Source organism: Paramormyrops kingsleyae, chromosome 4, assembly GCF_048594095.1.
Source record: "Paramormyrops kingsleyae isolate MSU_618 chromosome 4, PKINGS_0.4, whole genome shotgun sequence".
NCBI lineage: Eukaryota > Metazoa > Chordata > Actinopteri > Osteoglossiformes > Mormyridae > Paramormyrops > Paramormyrops kingsleyae.
Genome location: NC_132800.1, coordinates 21,388,801 through 21,410,185, shown reverse-complemented (window position 1 = coordinate 21,410,185; position 21,385 = coordinate 21,388,801). Strand labels below are relative to the sequence as shown.

General features: G+C 48.0%; 1 protein-coding gene across 4 annotated transcripts in view; it reads left to right on the top strand.

Annotated features, from left to right (window-relative positions):
• LOC111840205 (extended synaptotagmin-2-like) overlaps nt 1–16,265 on the top strand; it is a 29,385-nt gene extending 13,120 nt beyond the window's left edge. The window contains exons 7-24 of one of the 4 annotated variants that reach the window (XM_072710837.1): nt 2,494–2,549; nt 4,451–4,571; nt 4,881–5,057; nt 5,457–5,539; nt 5,650–5,698; nt 5,914–6,003; nt 6,301–6,396; nt 7,641–7,742; nt 8,851–8,913; nt 10,580–10,654; nt 10,774–10,860; nt 11,346–11,495; nt 12,982–13,388; nt 13,648–13,746; nt 13,828–13,959; nt 14,094–14,199; nt 14,312–14,361; nt 14,909–16,265. In XM_072710837.1, the coding sequence (XP_072566938.1) occupies nt 2,494–2,549; nt 4,451–4,571; nt 4,881–5,057; nt 5,457–5,539; nt 5,650–5,698; nt 5,914–6,003; nt 6,301–6,396; nt 7,641–7,742; nt 8,851–8,913; nt 10,580–10,654; nt 10,774–10,860; nt 11,346–11,495; nt 12,982–13,388; nt 13,648–13,746; nt 13,828–13,959; nt 14,094–14,199; nt 14,312–14,361; nt 14,909–14,954 (1,989 nt within the window). In that variant the 3' untranslated portion in view covers nt 14,955–16,265. The remainder of the gene's footprint in view (nt 1–2,493; nt 2,550–4,450; nt 4,572–4,880; nt 5,058–5,456; nt 5,540–5,649; nt 5,699–5,913; nt 6,004–6,300; nt 6,397–7,640; nt 7,743–8,850; nt 8,914–10,579; nt 10,655–10,773; nt 10,861–11,345; nt 11,496–12,981; nt 13,389–13,647; nt 13,747–13,827; nt 13,960–14,093; nt 14,200–14,311; nt 14,362–14,908) is intronic. The other 3 variants (XM_072710839.1, XM_072710838.1, XM_072710840.1) reach the window with 3 other exon arrangements.
• Nucleotides 16,266–21,385: the final 5,120 nt, after the last annotated feature.

Sequence of the window (21,385 nt, the reverse complement as noted above, 5' to 3'; positions counted from 1 at the left end):
AACAGGCGTGTCCCAGCGCAGAGGCTGCCCCCTGCTGGACTGGGACTGATGTCTGTGTTCTGAGACACAGCTCGTGGCTTTACAACCAGGACTCTAGGCCCTTAAACAAGACAATGTTTCTTGTCCTTAGTCATGAAAATGCCTCAGGAGACAGATGACCTTGTAAAGACAGGATTAAATCTTCACAGGAAAGCTACAGATCTTTCTTCCTTTAATCAAGGGGATGTGATCATTTAGCGCTGCCGTGCCGTCGCGGGTCAAGTTTGCCTTGTAAACTTTGAGATTAACTGCCCCGCCTCAGTCCCTGTGCCTCGGTGAGGCCCATGACCTGGACAGATTTTCTGATTTTGCATGTTTGTTTGGTTACCATGGCAGCTGCCCGGCTTAGTTACCACCACTCACAGCCACCTCCCGTCCTTATATGGGAAAACAGCTTTTAATTGCAGACTCCAGTCACATGGGTCATAGCTGCTTTGGCCATTATTCATGGAGAACAGTGTGACATCGCACAGACCCTCTGAGAGAGCGCCTTGGTCCTCTCCATGCTTCCTATCTGCCTTGGACTCTCCAGCTCTTTGCATTCTATCTGTCCAAGGCAGAGCAAGGCACCCATAAAGAGCTACATCCATTGTGCCTATACTCCAATATTCAGAAGCACTTCCAAACGTCACTCAAACATTATCTTCGAGCTCATCAGGCCTACCGGTTTTAGAATGAGTTTAAACCACGAACAGCTCGATTGATCTCAAAGGAAACTGGAGTTAGAGGGAGGTCTAGCTCCCCCTATTGCCCCGGAGGCCCAGTTTAAACACAGATGTGTGCTGCAGGGAAGGTATTTAGTCACATTCTCTACCTTCCTGAGGTTCTCCACATTCCTCTCATGGTGAACCGAACAAGTCACGGCGTCGTCCTTGATGATTCATGGTGTGATAATTTGCACAAGTCTACAAACCCAGGGTCAGATTGTGGGTCTCTCCTTCTGCAGAGAGTTTTCACAAAACACCCTCATGTGACACCCGGCAGTGGGATGGTGTTATGATGTTATGCGTATGTGTAAACAAGGAGACTGTGCTGTTATTTATTTTCTTTTTTTGTTACTTTTTATGCGTCTACTGCCTATAAAAAGTTCCCTAAACTGGTTACCAGGCGGAGGAGTTCTTGTTTTTATTGCCAAACGACACACTATCTTAGCTGTGGGCAGCCAGCTCGTCTGTGGTGTCACCGTGGCGACCTGCCCCGGTGAGAGCGGCTGGTCTTTAACGGGGGTGTGGCCATGATGCAAATCGTCACTTCCAGCTGTCAGCCACAGACGGGCTGTGGCTCCCGCTGTTACCGGAGCACCCAGTCTGTCCTGCACTGGCTCGGGCTGTTGTGGTATTATTTAGGCACCTAAAGACCTAGATTGTCTCGTTTTTATTTTTAATATGTTTTCCCAAATTTATACAGATGAATATTTCAAAGATTTCCAAAAAAAAAAACAGCCAGCCAACTGCATCCAGATCCCATGTCCGCTGCTGGTTACCTTCACTCCCCTCCTGAGGTGTTTTTAAAGGATTTCGAAGTGTTTGCGTGACCGTGAGCGTGAAACACGCGACCGCAGGGGGCTGAAGCAGCACATATGCGCTGCTTCAGCGGCACTTCCTGCCGCTGTATCCTCTGGCAGACCTTCGTTGCAAATCCCCCGACCCATCATTGTGTGACACTGCATAGTCAGTCTCTCGAGGTCCCAGAAGAAAAACGTCACATTGCGTGACTTATTTTATTAGATCTTGCGTCACATTCAGTGCGTCCTGTTTCTCCCCTCGGTTAGTTCCATGGTAATCTGTAGAGTCCGAGGTTTAGAGCCACCTTTGATCCTTTTCAAGAAAGGAAAATGTTTGCTGAAGCTGTAGCTGACCGTAAGGAGTGATTTCTGCTGGGCGCCACCAGCAGGCCTCGCGGTGCATTGCAGTGTTCCGTAGGAGATCAGGTCACGTGACCCATGCTTTTAGTCATGTGACAGATATTGCCCTTGTAATCGTCCTGTCAGCACAGTCAGCAAGAGAAAAGCTTGTTGTTTTTTTTAAGCTTTTTGATTTGACAGACCTGTTCTAGAATCTTCGTTTGATAGCAACTCTGATACAATTAAAGCTGCGCATAATGAGATGGGTTTTAAACAGATTAAAGGGCAGGGTGCAGGGTTTAGGGTGCAGGGTGTAGGGTGCAGGGTGTAGGGTGCAGGGTGTAGCCCGGCCGCAGCTTGCCCGAGCGACTGCCGTGCCCCCAGCACCTTCCTCCCTGCTCGTTCTCCTTCAGGTCGTTGCTCAATGTCACTGGTTCATTTCCTGAGGATCGGGGACGTGTCGCGTGCCACTTCATTAACCTAACCCCCCCCCCCACCCCCCCACTTCATCCTCGCAGGCATAAATCCCGTGCTATAATGCAGCCGTCTGTGTTTCAGAAGGTCACTCTGTATTTAGTATTTTCCGTTCTGTTTCCCCCCCCCCCCCCCAGCTTCTGGACATCAACTGGACCGGCCTGACGAACATGCTGGATATTCCTGGGCTTAAGTAAGTTCTGGAGAGACTCTCGTATCTGGTTCGTTTGTCCATCAGCAGAGGTCGATTTGCCTTTGGTTTAACCCTCGAAGTTTGTGCGGCATAGCAAACCCCCTTCAAGTGCAGAAATGGTACAGTCCAGCCCAGCTGCTTTCACTACTTCGTCAAGTTCCCAAGAGTGGGTCACCGTGATCAGCATGGTGTGGGGCAGTAGGGCGCTGACATCCCAACCGCTCAGGCTGGTATGACCTCCTTCATCCCTGGGAGGATCTGTTGTGAAAATTGCTCTCAGTCCTTTGCTCTGGAATGTAGGTTTGTGGTAGCTCTGCCATTGGTCTATGTCGCTCTAAAAATCTGGTTTCGAGCAGCATGATCTTACCTCCAATTCCCCTCCAGTACTTTTATTTTTGTTTTTGGACAAGAATTGCTGTGAAGCCATTGGCTCAAGACCGTGATGTCATGTTTTCTGAAGACGCCCCCCCCCTCCCCTGCAGTCCCTGGGAGCTGATGGGACGAATCAGGCCGGCTGGCAACCCAACACCTGCCCCTCCCGACGCCACCCCCTGGATGCCTCGGCCTCTCCCATCACAGCCTCCGGGGCGGGGGGGGGCCAGGGCTGGGTGTCTCAGGTTACCTTTGGGTGATTTGTAGTTCGTGCCAGAAATGTATAAAGGGGATCGTGGCTCCGGGAATGGATCTAGTTTATTTTATTTAAGTCATTTTGCCTGTCAGAGGGCAGCTTTGGGAAAAGTGGTGTCCCAATTTTGCCCCGACCCCTACATTATTGTGCCTGAGTGTGTCTGACCCACAAAGAAGGATTAAAGTTTCCAGTCACAAGATTCCCCCTGTCACCATTTAAAAATGTTTCAACCTATTATTGTTTTTCTAGCATGCACACTCATCCAGAGGTTCCTGAAATAAAATGCTAGCATGCTACGCTAATGAACTTTTAGTGGACGGTGGTTGTATTTGTCTGGAAAACCGTGATGTTCTGGGGAATAAGTGTCCGATGATTTAAGCCCCTCTGCTGCAGTCTGACATTCCACCCCCCCCCCCCAACAAACAAGGGGTGGTTCATTAGTCTTTTCCATGCACATTCGCTCTCTGTTTCCCTTCAGTGGCCGCAATTAAATATGTTGTAAGTCTGGCATTTTTCTGCAGTGAGGGAGCCTGTGGGGGAGGGATTAAGGTTTATCATTGGAAAGGGGGGGGGCGTTCTTTAAAACAAGCCCTCTGGTTGGAGTCAGATGCAAAGTATGCCTCTGCCCCCTGGTGGCAAAGGGAAGCCTAGCAGTCTTGTGAACACAATGAGACAAAATCTGAATTTTCAGCTCTACGTATCCAATATACACAGACCGTAACTATTCGTACCTTATTTGTGGCTGAATTATCGCCCTCTGCAGAACAACTGGTAAAATCGCATTAATCTTGTCAGTTGTTTGGTTGACATTTTGTTCACTGCGTAATCTTAGGTGGTGGTTTGTTTGCTCTAACAGATGAACGTTATTGAGGCGTTTCTTGACGTCTCCTGATGCTCTCATGGGTGTGGTCGCCCGAAAGCTAAGCAGGAAGTAGAGGTGTTGGCGCACCCTCCTGCCTTGTACTTTACTCGGGAGATATTTTCATTTACTCTGCTGTGTAGTTTCCGTGGTGCTCCGGCCCCCACTTCTGGTGCTGGGTTTGAAGTGGGTGACACTGTAAAGGAGCTCTATTCATAGATGTTCTGAACTTCCGCTGGAAAGTAGGGTCTCTGGCCCCGATTTGCCTCTGGCGTGAACGCAGCCCAGTTTTTTTTTTTGACAGATACACGCCTTCAGTAGGAGGGTTTGTGCACCTCGGAGGCAGCGATAGCTCAGCTGTGGGGGTAACGTCCTGCCCCCCCCCCCCCCTTCTCTCTCTCTCTCTGCTGGTAGTGGTCTGTGCGACAACCTGATCCAGGACATCATCTGCAACAACCTGGTCATGCCCAACCGCATCACCATACCTCTGGTGGGTCAGGTGCAGCTGTCGCAGCTGCGCTTCCCCATGCCCAAGGTAAGAGGCCACCTGTTGGCCCCTCCCACCAGCCACTGGAAGTGACCACACCCACAGTCCACCCTGACTCCGCCCACTACTCGGCCTCCTGACCCAACACATTGAACTTGCAGATAGATGTCGTATACAAACCCACACTTAGTCTGGTTTTTTGTGCAGGGACCCCATCTGCTACTTCTCTAGCTGGCAGCGTCTACTATTATTATCGGGATTACATGGATTGGTTTATAATTCTCCCCCACACACATGTTCTGTAGCCATGGAAACTGCCCCCATATTGACACTTTCTTCCTCCTATGCTTTTCTCAGGGGATCCTGAGGATCCACTTCCTGGAGGCGCAGGACCTGCTGGGCAAAGACAAGTTCTTGAGGGGGCTGATCAAAGGGAAGTCGGACCCCTACGGTGTGGTCCAGATTGGAAACCAGCTCTTCCAGAGCAAGACCATCAAAGAGACCGTCAACCCCAAGTGGAACGAGGTCTACGAGGTACGCCGGGCCTGTGTGGTCAGACGAGCGTTTCAGCCCAAGAGAAATCTGTGAAATTTCACCGTCTTGGAGCTGTGAAGCCGGCTTCTAGTGGAACATGACCTAAAAAGGGATGAAGGGAAGAAAGCGGTCTGTCGCTCCCTGGGGACTGGAAATATCATCTGCGGTGAAGCACAAGAGCTGCTTCCCCCTTAATGAGCTGGTTGTCTGAGAGACCTTCCGTTTGTGGAGGTGTCCTGTTTGCTGTCTGTCAGCCTCTCTGTTTGTGTGGGTGTGCTGTGGTCTGTCTCTGCCCGCCGCCATACCCACTCTCTGTGCTATAGGGCTCTCTGCCCATCACCCGACCTTGCTGTTCTGCTGTCTTCATTACCCTAACCCTAACCCTAACCCTCTCTGCAGGCCCTCGTGTACGAGCACTCAGGACAGCACGTGGAAATCGAGGTTTTTGATGAGGACCCAGACAAAGACGACTTCCTGGGCAGGTAAAATGTCATCGTGTCATTTATCCATTTTCATCTATCTGCTTTTCCTTAAATCAGCCTTGCCCTGCAATTAATACTTTTTTTTTCTTTCTTTTTTTTGTCTCTTGCAGTTTAATGATTGACATGACGGAACTACACAAGGAGCAGAGGGTGGATGAGGTGAGGCTTACAGAAATCCTATGAGAACATTCATCCGAGTAAAAAAAACAGTAAGTTTATATCCCAGCCGATTGTTGCAACTGAACATCCAGATACAGGAACCTTCTGCTGGGTAGAGCACCGAATCACTTAACTACTACGCCCCCTGCTGCCTGAATAAGAAGCGGCAGCCTCTGGAGAGACTTCTAAGCTCTCCTGCCATTCTCCTTTTCCAGTGGTTCGAGCTAGATGAAGTCTCCACTGGGAAACTTCACCTGAAGCTGGAGTGGCTCTCCCTCCTCCCCACGCCGGAGAAGCTAGACCAGGTGAGGTTCCCACTGGCTGAGACGCGCTGCCAGTCGAGGCAGACAGGGCGGCGCCGCCCCTCACCCTCCGGCGGAGCTCGGCGGCCTCGGGTGCTGGGCTGCTGTGCAGTGGCTGTGGTGCAGTGGCTGCAGTGTAGCCCCTGCGGATATTTTTGGGGGGCTTCCTGTCTGGCAGTGCGCTCCAGCTGTGCGTGGGTCAGAGAAACACCGTAACTGGTCAGGCTGCTTGGAGTGCCGTGTGGTAACACCATCCCCCCCCCCCCCCCCACCCCGCACCCCAAATTCTCCTCCCCGCAGGTGCTGACAAGCATCAAGGCGGACAGGGGGCAGGCCAACGATGGCCTCTCCTCTGCAATTCTGCTCATTTACCTGGACTCGGCTCGGAACCTCCCCGTGAGTAACCCCCCCCCCCTTCCCCCCGCCAGTCGGTGCCTTTTTACCTCCGAATCTAATTGCCAAGTGGCTTATGGGAAGAAGGTTTTAGCGTTACATGTGTATCAGTGTAATTACTGCGAGTACCTTCATGTTTCTGGTTAGTTTGAATGTTTTTGGGGCTTCCTCAGCATTAAAAGAAATGCGTATCTGGTGTGTGGCCTTGCGGTGCGTCTCTCTGTGTGTCCGTGTCTGCGTGTGTCTGCCCAGAGTGTGGCCTGTCAGTTTATTAATGTTTAATAAATTGAGTCACAGTGGCAGCGTGCTAAGTGTACACAAGCCACCGCCGTTCGGGTTGAACCTCGCACAGCGCTGAGCTGAGGAACGACTTGGGTTCATCTCCCAAGTGACTAGGGATGTCTACCCCCAGGGCTGGGACCCCTGCTCATGACAATGACATCACAGCCCTGCTAAGGTGGGGAGGGGGGGGGGATGACACCACTGATGGTGGCAAAAAATAATTGCGGCAACAAAGCCAGTACTACACCTCTCTGCACCACAAGGTTGTTAGTTCCCAACCCAAGTACTGAATTCCACTAGTGAAATTCTCAGCTGTACAAATGAGTAAAAATTTCAGGTTGCTTCAATATATTAGCTAAAGATGCAAGTAACTAAAATTCAGTTTTTAACACGCTAGAACGTCTTCCGCCATCATAGTGCCATCTTTGCACAGAAACTTGAGGCTAGCATGGATTGTGGACCAGCAGTGCTAAACGCTAACACGAAGCATGTACCTGAGCGAAACGCAGCTACATCCTCCGCCCATCCCGGGCCCAGCCTCCCGCCAGCATTGCCACGTCCCACGATGCATTTCATCGACAGCGTCGCCCGGCGTGACGCCGCGCGTGCTTCCCCCTGCCTTCTCCGTGCGTGACCTCATCCTCACTGCGCGCCCCCCATTACTAAAGTCCCGCTCCTTCCCCAAACCGCAAATCTCCTTTCTGAACTTGCCTCCACCCCCCCCTCCCCTCCGTTTTCCGGCCCAGCTTCCAACGGCCAGACATCCATCACGACAGGTCTGCATGCCGTGTTACATGTACAGATACGCACACATTAATGCATGTAAGGTGTACCCCTACAGCGATGCTTTCTGTGTTTAGCGCCGGGTGAGCTTCAGCGGTAACTGTGGGGGGGGGGGGCGGGGCTTTTTCGTCTCTTAGTCCCATGATTCTCTGCTTTCTTCTCTCCATTTCCTCCCCTTTAAGAGTGTCTTCGAAGGCAGCTTTGGCAGTGGATACTTAAAAGAGAGGAGAGCTTCGGGCCTAGTCTTTTGTGAGAATACTACCTCACTCTATAGAACGTTATTTGTGAGTCTCCTGGAATTTTGCCTTTTAGCATTAGCCGAAGTGTGATTGGGTGTTGTCGTGGCAACCAAAACAACAAGGATGTTTGCGAGAGGAAAAAAAAAAACCCGCATGTGCGAATGCCTCTGCTGCACGGTTGAGATGCTTAACACGGCTGAACATGCGCAGTGTTTTCGAAGCCAGCGGCATTTCAGTGATGTTTACCTGCTTGTAGTTCAGTAATGTTGTGAACTTATTGGCGGAAGCCATGTAGGTAAAATTGGGGAATAGATTAAAAAAAAAAAACAGTCCTTTTTTAAATGGATAAACATGACCCCTCTAGTCTGACCTCTTTCTGGACCATGCTGTCATAATCCCTTCATCTCATTGGCTGTATTTTTTTCCCCCATCCTGCTGCTGCTGCTTCTGTCCTATCAGCTGCCTCGCATTCTGAGCAAGCCCATTGCATGCTGGGTAAGGCTTCTCTGTGCACACATAACCCCTCTGCGAATTCCAGTCATAATATGCATGCCAGAAATGTCCAGTGTGGCCCACACCACCTCCCTGTTCGTTCCATTAAGTCCTTTTGTTCCACAGTTAGAGCCACTGAAGGCATACAGACTGAGCTGAGCAGTCATCCCTTTGTCACGTGATTCATTTCGGCTGTTATTATTTGTGTATTTTTTTTTTTTAATCACTGTCAGACTTCATCAGGGGCTGTACAGTCTCTCCTCCCAAGTCAAGCTGTCATTCTGGGAAGAGCTAGGAGTCTGTACACCACAACTTTATCTCGACCAACCCAACCTACACAAGTCCAGTTATTTTTGTGGGAATCTCATCTAATCCCGACAGCAGAGACTCAAAACCCTCTAATCATTCCTTTCCCTCGCCGCTGAACCCGCCATCACATCTGTCTTGTCCTTTCGCTGTTTTGTGTTGCTTCCTTTAGTTTGTGCCTGTTTTCGGTGCTGTGGTTGGGTGTTTTCTGTCTGGGGGGGGGGGGTTACTTTAACTCCATAACCATGTCAGTGTGTGTCTGTGTGTCTGTTTCTGTGGCCTGGTTTTGATGTACGTTCCTCATCTCTGCATGCCTAAATAACCCTGGTGTGTTCATTCTCTCCTGCCTGGAAAGCGCAATCCGTTAGAGTTCAACCATGACGGGTTGAAGAGAAGCTCAGTCAATAAGGCCCTCAAGGTAAAGTACCAGAACACACATGTGGGCCTGAACCAAGGCATGCAGAACACGGCACTCCCTGTAAGGGTTCCTCATGCAGAACACGGCACTCCCTGTAAGGGTTCCTCATGCAGAACACGGCACTCCCTGTAAGGGTTCCTCATGACGGGACATGGCGTGACGGCACTCAGTACCGAACTGACACACTCTGTCATGCGCTATGACCACATATACTTTATCATGATGTGACCAGCTATGACCACACGCTATCATGACGTGACACTCTATGACCATATGTCATAACATGAAATGCTATGACCGCATGCTGTCATGGCATGAAACACTAAACAGTCATGACACGACACAGTATGAGCATGCACTGTCATGACACGACACAGTAGGACCACACACTGTCATGACACGACACACTATGACCACACACTTAGTCCTAATGTGTGACTACGACTATACATGTCAACGTGACATTTAGTGATTGCACTAGTGCCCTTGAGCACACCACTGACCCGGTCACCACCCACCCAGTGCACACTCGTCCCTCCTTTGCGTTTCCCTCAGGAACGTTTCTTCCCTTGTACAGATCTGACCATGAGTAACTAACACTCTTCTTTAGGACAGTATGTGAGGCAGGTTGTGCATTTGTTTGCCCAGCTGGTATGTTAACAGAACCGACTAAAACCTCTAACGCCTGTGAACTGAATCTGTGTTCCATGCTGTATATCTAACCATCCTAATGGAATGACCTTCAAGCTCTTGATATGAAAAACTCACTTCTGGGTCTCAGTAGGGCATGTATACAATCTATCCAGTTTGCCTGGTTTTATCCAGTTTTACTCCTCCTTGTCCCAGTTTGATCTCCCTTTTTGATATGACCATCAAGGTTTTGCCAAGGTTCAGGGGCCCAAGTGATAAAACGATTAAAACGCTGCTCTGGGCTTTTCCTCCTCTCCGCGTTGTGGGATGTTACGAGAGCTAAATTTACCTCCTCGGCAAAGGAATCGCCAAGGGGATTATTGACTGGTGTAGTTCTTATGTCATACATGCAGTCAGCCTAGAAACGGAAGGATTCCAGAAGTTTCTGCCGAACGTTCCGTTTGCCGCAGGTGGCCGGCGACCACAGCTGGCTAGACGAACATGTCGACATTACGTCGCTTGTAATGTCGTACTCCGGATATATTGGTATATACATAGTACATGTTTAGTTTGTATACATGTATATATGGAATCAATATATTTATGTCGTCGTCACGAGTTCTGTGGTATATTTAGATGCAATCAGTCTCACTCCTGAGAGTCCAGCATTTGTCAGACTATTTTAATTGGGAGGGCTTCCAGAGATCTGGAAGGAATTAATCCCCACGTCCATCCAAGTCAGTCACCTCAAAGTCATTTCAAACAATGAAAGACAGTAAAATTTGCCTGTAAGTGCTACTACTTGGGAGCGTCAAGGAACACATCAAGCAGCCGAAGTTGTCTGATGTTGAGTAGATGATGACTTTCTGCAGGGTCATTTCCTTCACGACACTCCCGTTTCCCTTCACGTGAAACGGCTAATGGGCTGAGGTCCGCGAGGCACCGCGAGGCCCGTTGAACTCTGGCTGGCTTGTTTTGTTCTAGTAGCTTGTACGCCGGCCATTTTGGAATTACGTTAATTTGTTTTAACCTCCAGTCCGGCAAGAAGGTGAGCAGTGATCCCAACCCATTCATCCAGTTTACTGTTGGACACAAAACCTTCGAGAGCAAGGTGAGTGGGTCCTAAGGGCATGGGAGCAAGGGCGCCCCCTTCCTGTGTCTGCAATGTCGCTGCGCTTTTTGGCTCCAGTGTACAGATATAATACATGCGACCTTCTTATCCTGTCGTAGACCCGACACAAGACCAACGAGCCGGTGTGGGAGGAGGCCTTCACCTTCCTTATACACAATCCCAGAAGTCAGGAGCTGGAGGTGGAGGTACAGGAATGTGTGTGTGTGTGTGTGTGTGGGTTTGCATAGATCACATTTGAGGACCAAATTGTCCCCAAAGTGTAGTAAAACCTGAAATTTCCCTACTTTTGGGGACATCTTTTGAGGTCCCCATTTGGATAACCTCAGTTCTGTAAAAATCTGTGAATGTAATCAAAAAAGTAAAAATGCCAAAAGTCTTGTATTTGGGTTGGTTACTTATGGTTAAGGTTAGGGATGGGTAGGGGTTAAGGGTGTCGTGATTGGGATTAGGGTTTTTCCCGTAGAAATGAATGGACGGTCCCCATTTTGATAGGTACACCAACATTGTGTGTGTGTGTGTGTGTGTGTGTGTGTTAGCAACCATACCAGGATAATGTGTGTCTATATCTTTATATTCCATGTCACTATGCTTTCCTGTCCCAGCGAACGACAAAACGTGGATGTCTCTATCTGCAAGTGACATTAATCCGGCCGCGTGCATCTCTCTCTAGGTGAAGGACGACAAGCACTCCTGCTCCCTGGGCACCTTGTCCCTCCCCCTGCGCCGCCTGCTGGACACTGAAGACATGACACTCGACCAGCGGTTCCCGCTCTGTAACTCGGGGCCTGAGTGCACGCTGAAGATGAAAGTGGTGCTGAGGGTGAGGATGAAGGCCGCGCTTATGCACATGTCTTTACGCACATTCAGATGTGTGATGAAATTTACTTTTGTTTGTATTGACATATACTTTTTTAATAGATGTATTTGTGCGATGAGATGAGGCTCTGTGGCAGGGGTGTCAAACTCCAGTCCTGGGGGGCCGGAGCCCTGCACATTTTTGGGTTTAACCCACCTGATTCAACTTCTTGTGCTAATTACCACACAGCTCTTGAGTCGTTTGTGGTGGAACAGGGGAAGAACTAAGATACACAGGGCTCCGGCCCTCAGGGACTGCAGTTTCACACCCCCTGCTCTATGGGTTTGGACTGTGCCTGTGATCAGAAGGTCACTGGTTCAACTCCCATGGCTGGTAGAGTGATGTCACTTCAGGGTCCTCAAACGAGGCTTTTAAGCCCCATCGCTGCAGGGACTGGCTGATCCTGCTCTCTGATCCAATCGCGTTTGTCACTTTGGAGCAGAACCAAGTTTAACATTTCATGTTAAACTTCCAGTGAGGGACTAGAACCAAATACAAGTTAGCTCTTGGGCGGGAGCTGTACAGTACATTAAGGAACATGGCAAGAACCTGACATCAGGAGAGCTGTACAGTACATTAAGGAACATGGCAAGAACCTGACATCAGGAGAGCTGTACAGTACATTAAGGAACATGGCAAAAACCTGACATCAGGAGAGCTGTACAGTACATTTAAGGAACATGGCAAGAACCTGACATCAGGAGAGCTGTACAGTACATTTAAGGAACATGGCAAGAACCTGACATCAGGAGAGCTGTACAGTACATTAAGGAACATGGCAAAAACCTGACATCAGGAGAGCTGTACAGTACATTTAAGGAACATGGCAAGAACCTGACATCAGGAGAGCTGTACAGTACATTTAAGGAACATGGCAAGAACCTGACAGGAGAGCTGTACAGTACATTTAAGGAACATGGCAAGAACCTGACATCAGGAGAGCTGTACAGTACATTTAAGGAACATGGCAAGAACCTGACAGGAGAGCTGTACAGTACATTTAAGGAACATGGCAAGAACCTGACATCAGGAGAGCTGTACAGTACATTAAGGAACATGGCAAAAACCTGACATCAGGAGAGCTGTACAGTACATTTAAGGAACATGGCAAGAACCTGACATCAGGAGAGCTGTACAGTACATTTAAGGAACATGGCAAGAACCTGACATCAGGAGAGCTGTACAGTACATTTAAGGAACATGGCAAGAACCTGACATCAGGAGAGCTGTACAGTACATTTAAGGAACATGGCAAGAACCTGACATCAGGAGAGCTGTTCAAATCAAAACTCACAAGGCAAATGCAAAAGTAGAAGAACATCCAATGTTGATGATAAAACAATACAGACGAGTGACGTGTGTGTGTGTGTACAGGTCTCTGCGTACATGAGCAGATGAATCCATACTTGTATATTATAGTGTGTGAAGCGTTCTCCTCGTTCGCATCCAGGTTCTCTGCTTGGAGAAACTTCACCCATCGCACCAGCCGTCCTCGGTCCAGGTGAGGAAGGCCAGCGTCAGTGTCAACGGCGGTGACAAGACAGGGGGGGTTAGTGGCAGAAAGGAGCAGCCCCCCACCCCTGTGGCCAAGTCGACCGCGAGCAAGACGCCGGACTCCGTGGCGGCCCCCCCGACCCCCGCGACGGCGCCTCCCACCTGCGACCACGAGCGGCAGGTGCCGGAGTGCCCGAGTAGCCCCGCCCACCTGGCCAGGGCGGGCTTAAGCTCCTCCAGTCTGGCCGTCTCCGGCTCCCAGACCCAGCTGGCTGCCAAGGAACCCACTCCCAGCATCGCCTCCGACATCTCCAACCCCTTCGCCACCCAGGAGCTGCAGCAGAGGCTACGGCAGCTGCAGAAGTACGCCCCCCCCCCCCCCCACACCCACCCCCAACAGGCTGCAGCTGTCTAAAGGGTCGACTCACTTTAAATTCATGCGGTCGGGTATCTTTAGACAGAGGACCCTCTCTCACAACTACGTCAGGATGTATTTATAAAATACGCAGGATCGCTAAATCGACGTCAACTTCTCAGAGCCGTGCTGGTCTTCGGCCAGTATCTGCTGGCTTTGTGTGGGGCGGTGGGCATGGCGATATCAACATCTCCTTTCCTCCCGCAGTGGTTCAGCCCCCAACCACGTCCCCCTGGGCGAGGTGCAGCTGACAGTGAGACACAGCTCCCAGAGAAACAAGCTGATGGTGGTGGTTCATGCTTGTAGGTGAGTCTGCCTGTAGGGGGCGCCAGTCTCCCGAAAGCAAAGCCCTGGACGTGGCTCTAAGCGTAGTACTGGTTCACGCAGGAACCTCATCGCCTTCACGGAGAGCGGCTCGGACCCCTACGTGCGTTTGTACCTGCTTCCCGACAAGCGGCGTTCCGGCAGGAGAAAAACCCACACCATAAAAAAGACGCTGAACCCCGTGTACGACCACACGTGAGTGCCGGCCCTCACAGGGTCACCTCCGCACCTTCATGGGCGATCGCGGTTTTTACCCACCTGGTTCGGGCTCGCTGATGCCTCCTGCTGGACAGTGGCTGAACAGCAGTTGTATCCTTGCTTGTTGGCAGGTTTGAGTTTAGCGTCTCTCTGGCGGAGCTCCACAGGAGGCCCCTGGACGTGGCTGTCAAAAATGGGGGCGGGCTGCTGTCCAAACACAAGGGGCTTCTGGGAAAGGTACGGCCGCTGCTTGTTCTCCGACAACCGGAGTGCCCCCTAGTGGTAATAACCCAAACTGGCCTTCTGTAATGTGGCAACTTTTAACGATGGAAAATATCCCCGTTTGCAGGTGATGGTCGATCTGATGTGTGACGACATCTCCAAAGGCTGGACTCAGTGGTAAACAGCCTCTCCCACTGGCATCCGTCAGCTGCTGTGCGCTGCTGAACAGAATAGGGTCACAGGCTGAGATCGGCTCTTCTCTATAAGCTGAATTTTAATTACTTAAATGGTCCGGAAGATGAGATTAATGCCAGTTTAGTGCATGAAAAATAGTAGGCTGACATTTGTATTTTTTCTATGCCTGTGGTAACAACAACAATAATCAGCTACATTACCGTATTATTCATATATTTTGCAAACCTCGGTGTCATTTTGTCTTCGCTGATAAAACCATGAAGAATGTTAATTTACGCACATAGACCACGAAAGTCTTAGAATTAAAAACACTGCGCAATATCAAAACGACGTATATCTGACCGCGCAGAAGCGACGGTGGCGGAATCTTATGAAGGCGCTTAATCTGCAGGTTTTGGGTGTTAAGTTTTGTTGCCCCCTGCTGGATGCTGCAAAATTTTTGCATCAACCACGATCATAACTAGCGAAGTGAATCGATACACTGTTAATTACAACTAATAGTTTGTTTCCATTTCTTCTCCCCCATCAGGTTTGAGCTGACGGAGGATGGCTCGAGAAGAACTCTTGATACTTAAAGGAGTGATACGGGGATGGGAGAGGCACTCGTCATATAACTTTGTTCCGTTTTTAAAATCATCACTGATGTAACAACCTATTCTAAAGTGTTACATTTTAGCCATCACGATCGTTGTTATTTAAAACACACGAAACCTAATTTTCCTTTTATATCATTATACCTTTATAAATGTCCCTGTTTCCCCCCGTTTTTTGCTAATGCTTTGTGTGCAATAGGTAAAAAAGGAAGTACGTGGTACCCAAGAACGGGTCAGCGTTTCAAAGCAATGATGTTCGGGATGGATGGAGAGTGTCGCGCTACCTGTGGTCCGCGTACGGCGTGTAATTAGCATCGTCCAGATGGGCCAGCGATGGGGGTGTTCAGTGTTACCTGATGAGCTGTATCAAGTATTTTTTAAGAAGGAAAATGTACATTGTGCTTTTGAATGAACTAAATGAAACGTAAAAGCTTTGGACCCAGTCCAGTCAGCTGGCGCCGGCCGGTTTTACGATCTGTCAAAGACAACCAAAGAGGCAAGTTTTTCATCGTGTTTCCGGTGCGGTTCGAAGCCAAATGCATCTGTACGTCGTGCTTTATATTCCTCTCGTGTATTAAATTTCATTCTCGTAATGGTATGTTTTTATCTTAATTTTTTTGTTTGTATTATACGCATAACAGTCCTTGCGCAATTCTGCGATTGGACATCAGATTATTCTGCTTCCATTTTTTCATATGGCCGCCCAACTCAGAAATCAGCCAGGAACTTTTTATTCCAATATGGATGTTCTTTTGTAGTCTCACTGCAGATTTAGTTAAGCGCACGTATTTTACGCACACTTCATATTTAATACGACCTCGCCGCACTGCACGCGACATGCCTTCTGAGTGAGGTATTACGTTGATCTGCGTGTATCGACGGGGTTCACTGCTGTAATTGTCACAAAACACATTAATTACGTGAATGTTTTTGAATGCATATTGGGTATCGATGTCCTGTATCTCTGTAACGTATAATCAGAATGACAGTCGGGGCTACAGAGAAGGTTTCGGACAGTTTCATGTTTTAAATGGACCACGTCATTTTATGATGTCGTTACCAGATCTTTAAATATTCTATCACCTTTTTCCTTTCTCTAAAAGGGAACTCATGAGAATGAAAGTTGTCTGTTTGGTATTTTCCTACTTCCACTGCAAGCTGATATGCCTCTGTAACTTATTTATCTGGTGCCTTAAAAAAGACTATTCAGATATGTAAAGACGCTTTTAAGGTTTCTGTACTTGAGATTGTCTCCTCAAAAGCTTTTAAATAAATAAATGAGCTATTACTGTACTTAAGGCATTGGGCCTGTATGCTGTTTTTGTTCTTTGAGGTTATTCCTGTAAAAGTGTCATGTGCTTTAACGTAACTGCTTTAACTGCATAACATAAAAGTACGCTGCACCAGCAGTGAAGACGACAGTGGCCAGTGCTGCAGCCGGAAGCTTCTGGGCCCTGGTGTGGAATATCAGCCCAGGGTCTACGCATGCAGTTTGCATGTCTGCTGAAAACCTTGTGGGTATGTGAGCTGTTGGCTCTAAATTGCAAATGGGGCATGCAGCCGTGTCTCCTTTGCATAGAGGGACGGACTGCAGGGTCACTGTGTCCCTTTACTGGGTCACTGGTTGCAGGGGACAGATTTTGGACCCCATGAAAGCACATCATATTGGGCCCATAATCTGAACTAATCCAGTTTTGTTCCAGATTTTTATGGGCCTCTGTCACTGAGGAGCCCTTAGAATTGTCATGATTTACCCCCCCCCCCCTTCATGGCACCCCTTATGGGATTATACACATAATTCTAAATATGTGAATTCTCTTTACGCCTCCCCCAACTTGCTCTCTTTAGGTGAGAGCAAACTGGCAGCCACCCATAGCAGCACCCCAGGAGCTGGGGGTTAAGGGTCTTGCTCAATGAGCCACTGATGTGCCGAGGCTGGGCTTGAACCAACGACCTTCTGATCACCGGCACAGAGTCTTGGTCCGCTGAGCCACACACCGCTACTCTTCCCCTCTGGTTCACTTCTTAATGAAAGGATCTACGCTTTTGCTTGAGCGGTGCAGGGTCAGTGCTTTTCCTGAGAGCGCAACAGCGTGCCCCATTTTAACAGCTGCCCTGCAGTGAGGATCTAGCCGGGCTGCGGCGTGGGTGCGTGTAACTCCCGTAGAAAGTGCAACTGCAGGTCAGGATGGAGAAAAAAAAAAACAGGCCACCCTTTGCAAAGGTTCATTAATGCCTGAGTTACTCTGTGCTGGAGATGGAGAAACGCGAGCTCACCTCTGCCGGCTGCCTATCACAAAGAATTTATAAATGTAGAAAAGCTTAATGTGAAAATCGATATCAGTTAAAAGAAGAAAAAACTGCCGCAAAAAGTCGCCCGAGTGATCAGTTGTTTTCTTGCTAGGGGAGCGCAGTAGGTCATCCGTGTGTTTTACTGGCCATATCCAGAGGCGGAGCCCCATGCCCCCCCCGGTGTTAATCATAGAACATGGAATGGTTTTTCCAAATACCCAGAACTATAATTGTTCTCAGAATTGAATAACACTCACTGAGAGCTTTATTAGAAACACTGCACTGTTACCGGGTATAGAGCCTCCCTTTGCTCTCAGAATAGCCACAATTCCTCCTGGCCTGGATTTTCTCATTTTTAATCCATCATCATGCAGATTCGTCAGCTGCACATCCATGCTGCACATCTCTCATTCTACCACATCCCAAAGATATTCTACTGAATTCAGATCCATTGATTGGGACGGCCACTGAAGAACATGTGACTTAGTGTATTATGCTGGAAGTAGCCATTGGAAGATGGGTCAATTGTGTGCATTAGGGGATGTGTATGGTCAACATCACCGAAATAGGCTCTGGCATTCATGTGGTGATTGATTGGTATTAATAGGCCCACACTGTGTCATGAAATCATTCCCTACGCAATTACAGCACCGACAGCAGCCTGGACTGTTGACACGAGGCAGGCTGGGTTCATGGATTCAAGCTGTTGACATCAAATTCTGACCCCACCATCTGTGTGCGTCAGCAGACCAGCCTGTGCTTTTCCAGTCTCCAGCTATCCGGTTCTGGTGAGCCTCTGCCGGCTACAGACTCAGCTTTCTGTTTCTGACCGACAGGAGTGGAACCCGACATGATCTTCTGCTGTCGTGGTCCATCTGCCTCAAGGTTCAACATGTTGTGTATTCTGAGATGCATCTCTGCTCACCACAGTTGTACAGAGTGGCTATCTGAGTTACCATAGCCTGTCGGCTGGGGCCAGTCTGGCCATTTTCGTCTGATCTCTAACATCAACGTGACATTTGCATCTGCGCAACTGCTGCTCACTGGATGTTTGTTTTTGTTTGTTTGCTTTTGGCACATTCTGAGTAAATTGTTTGCATTGTGCATTGTTGCGCACGAACGTCCCAGAAGATCAGCAGTCACAGAAATACTCGAGTCAGCCTGTCTGGCACCAATAAACGAATCGGAGATCATATTTTTTTCCCCACACTCTGTTGTGAACATTAACTGAACCTCCTGACCGGTATCTGCATGACTTTATGCACTGCGCTGCTGCCACGCGACTCGCAGAGTAGATAACTACATGAACAGGCAGGTATACTGCTGTCCTCAATATACTGCTCAGTCACGATTACTGTGTAAGCTAAGAATAGACGGTGTTTTCTTAGAAAGAAGTTTACTTTTTCCTCTTCAGATGCACCTATATAAATACTCCAGAGCTGCCCTTGCCCCTATCCATGCATACCCACTGGAACAAATGTATGTATTTCTGTTTTTCTTAATTTGGCACCACAACGCACAATATTTACATGGACGTGAAGCCGGGGCGAGTGCTCAGTGCGTAGCGCTCTGTCCTCAGCAGGTCCGGCGCGGCGAGTGGTTTACATGTTCTCTCCGCATGTGGTTAGAGGAATTAGTGTCACTAAACTGCCATGAGCGCGTGTCTGTTTGCGAGTATCATCCCTGCCCTCCGCTGCGCCCCCCCCCCCATCTTTCACTCTCTGTTTCTTAAGATAGACTCTTTGCTTACTGTCATGCTCGACTGGAAAAGCGGGTATGGAAAATGGATAGATATGGCAACATGTACATTGCATCAAAATTAATATTACATAACGTAAACAATGATGAATCTACATTTGTTGACTGGAGCTTACTCATCCAGTATCGACTACCAGGACTCTCGTGTCTATTTAGGAAAGTAATATATACCTCAGCGGCACCAGTAGGGCCGTTTTAGCTGCAGCGCTATTTGTAGACTTCCTTTAAATAATAATAATCATCCTTCCTTTATTGATCCCCGTGGGGAAACTCTTTTTACGCCTCCTTCAACTTGCTCTTCGTAGAAGCAAGCTATCCGCGAAGGGCGGCCACCCGTAGCAGCGCAGAGTTTGAACCGGCGACCTTACAGGTACACAGGCGTAGCCCAATGAACCACAAACACCTGATTAGTACATTTGAGGTAAGATGATCATGACTTATCTAATGATCACTGATCATATTAATTAATTTAATAAATTATTAATCTGAAAGGCTTGTAATCGTGAAAATCCCAGCAATCGGAATTTTAAATGGAGTTTATCGACGTGTAGCTAAGTTTTCCTGTATCCTGGCGCCATCTTGTGGATCTTTGCCTTATTGCATCTTCTTATGTTTGCCTGCAATATTATGAAAGGTTGGGTATTTTACGACATATTGCAAAGCTTTACGGCTCAATTACACATTTATGGCATTTACTTTTTTTAATTCAGTATACATCAGTCGGCAGAAAGTACATCCCATTTGGCGTTTTTAAGCGTTCTGCAAGTGTTGATTTCGACTGTATGTTTAAAGATATAAATATGAATAATATATCTGGTTGCTCCCGTAAGCAATTTTTCATATTCCAGATGCATACTTTTGATCTTTTTTTTTTTTTACTAGAGTTTTTTGAAAGAATACATGAATTAGTCTTACGAGAAACATTTGGGCATGTTGCGTGGACGAGAGATCAGCTAACTGCTGTATCGTCCAGCAGCACTCAGTCTATTTGATCGAATAAGTTTCCAATAGTACAATACGATGAGTCCGTTTTGACTCGTGTCTCGTCCTGCAGGTACAGTGTGGTTGGGGGTGACACCCTGGAAGACTTAAGTCGAAGACTCTCACCTGTCGAAAAATATTTCAATTGCTTCTTTAACTGCACCTGGGTCTTCAGCTAATTATGTCTAAGTCTGTACCCTTCTTGGGTGACCATGCAGGTGTCTGAAAAACGTAGCACAACCTTTAGATCACTGTCAGGAAGTCTATTGATGAATGAATCTGTGAATCAGCCACACTTAATTTAACATGTCATCCGTTCCTTGTCAATGTGGAGTGAGATAAGGTGGAATCCAATGTAGAATCGACAGGACGGCACAGCGATTGTGGCAATGCTCATATGTTCATTTCATCTGCCAGACCGGAGTAATTTGATAAAAGGAAATTCTATTGAGATCTTTTTGAAGTTATTGACCAAACATCCAGAATATTATATCTCTGTCTGCCGCAATCCAGCAACACTATTGATAACAGTGTTCATGAAATATTTGTCATTGAAGACGCATCCTGACTTAGAAAACCCGAAAATAAATTAAAAGCAATGAATGGGAAAAAGAAGTCTTTGAATGAGCGCGCTGTCAATCGAACAGATTCGAGTCCATTTTTAGTTGTGGTATTTAGAATAATAACACATACCAAGGTTTTTTTCCCCCCCAATGTTGTATTGTTAAAGTACATCTAACAGTCCGCCCCCCCCTTTCACACTTCTCGGTGAGAAACATTTGTAGTACATTGGCCTGTACTGATACCCACGTCCCCAAAAGATGTGGATGGCAAATGTGTCAGGATGACTTACCCGTCGGAGTTCTGGAGGAATAATTAAGCACAGAAGCATGTGATAAATACTCAGACTGATCTGTTTTTCCCAGTATGTGAGTTTTGTTCTTTGAAGTGAATTATAGAATCATTCTTTAACAGTACAGAGCTGGAGAAAAGAGCTGTGCATTGCGCCTGAAAAGCCAATTAGGCTCCTTGCATCAAGCATGTCTTGTTTTCCTTATCTCATTTCGTGACAGGAAGTCCAGGCTTCTTGCGTACTGCTTTAAAATGTCGACATATACACCAAAATGTGTGCCTGCGACCTATTCAGCCCCCGAATTAGTCTGATTATACCGAACTCGACATTTTCACTTGTCGAACATTGCCATGTTTTTTTTTTCCCCTCCAGGAAGTGTCCGTTGCACTTTTCTAGCTCTGTCTGCACCTAGAAGAGATAGCCGTGCTTGTTGTTTTTTTCTAGTAGTGCTGCTGTAAATCTGCTGTTAATTCACAAGGTGGGGCAGCCCCAGGCTTGTTGCTGTTCTTTGCCGCCCATTCTGAGAAGA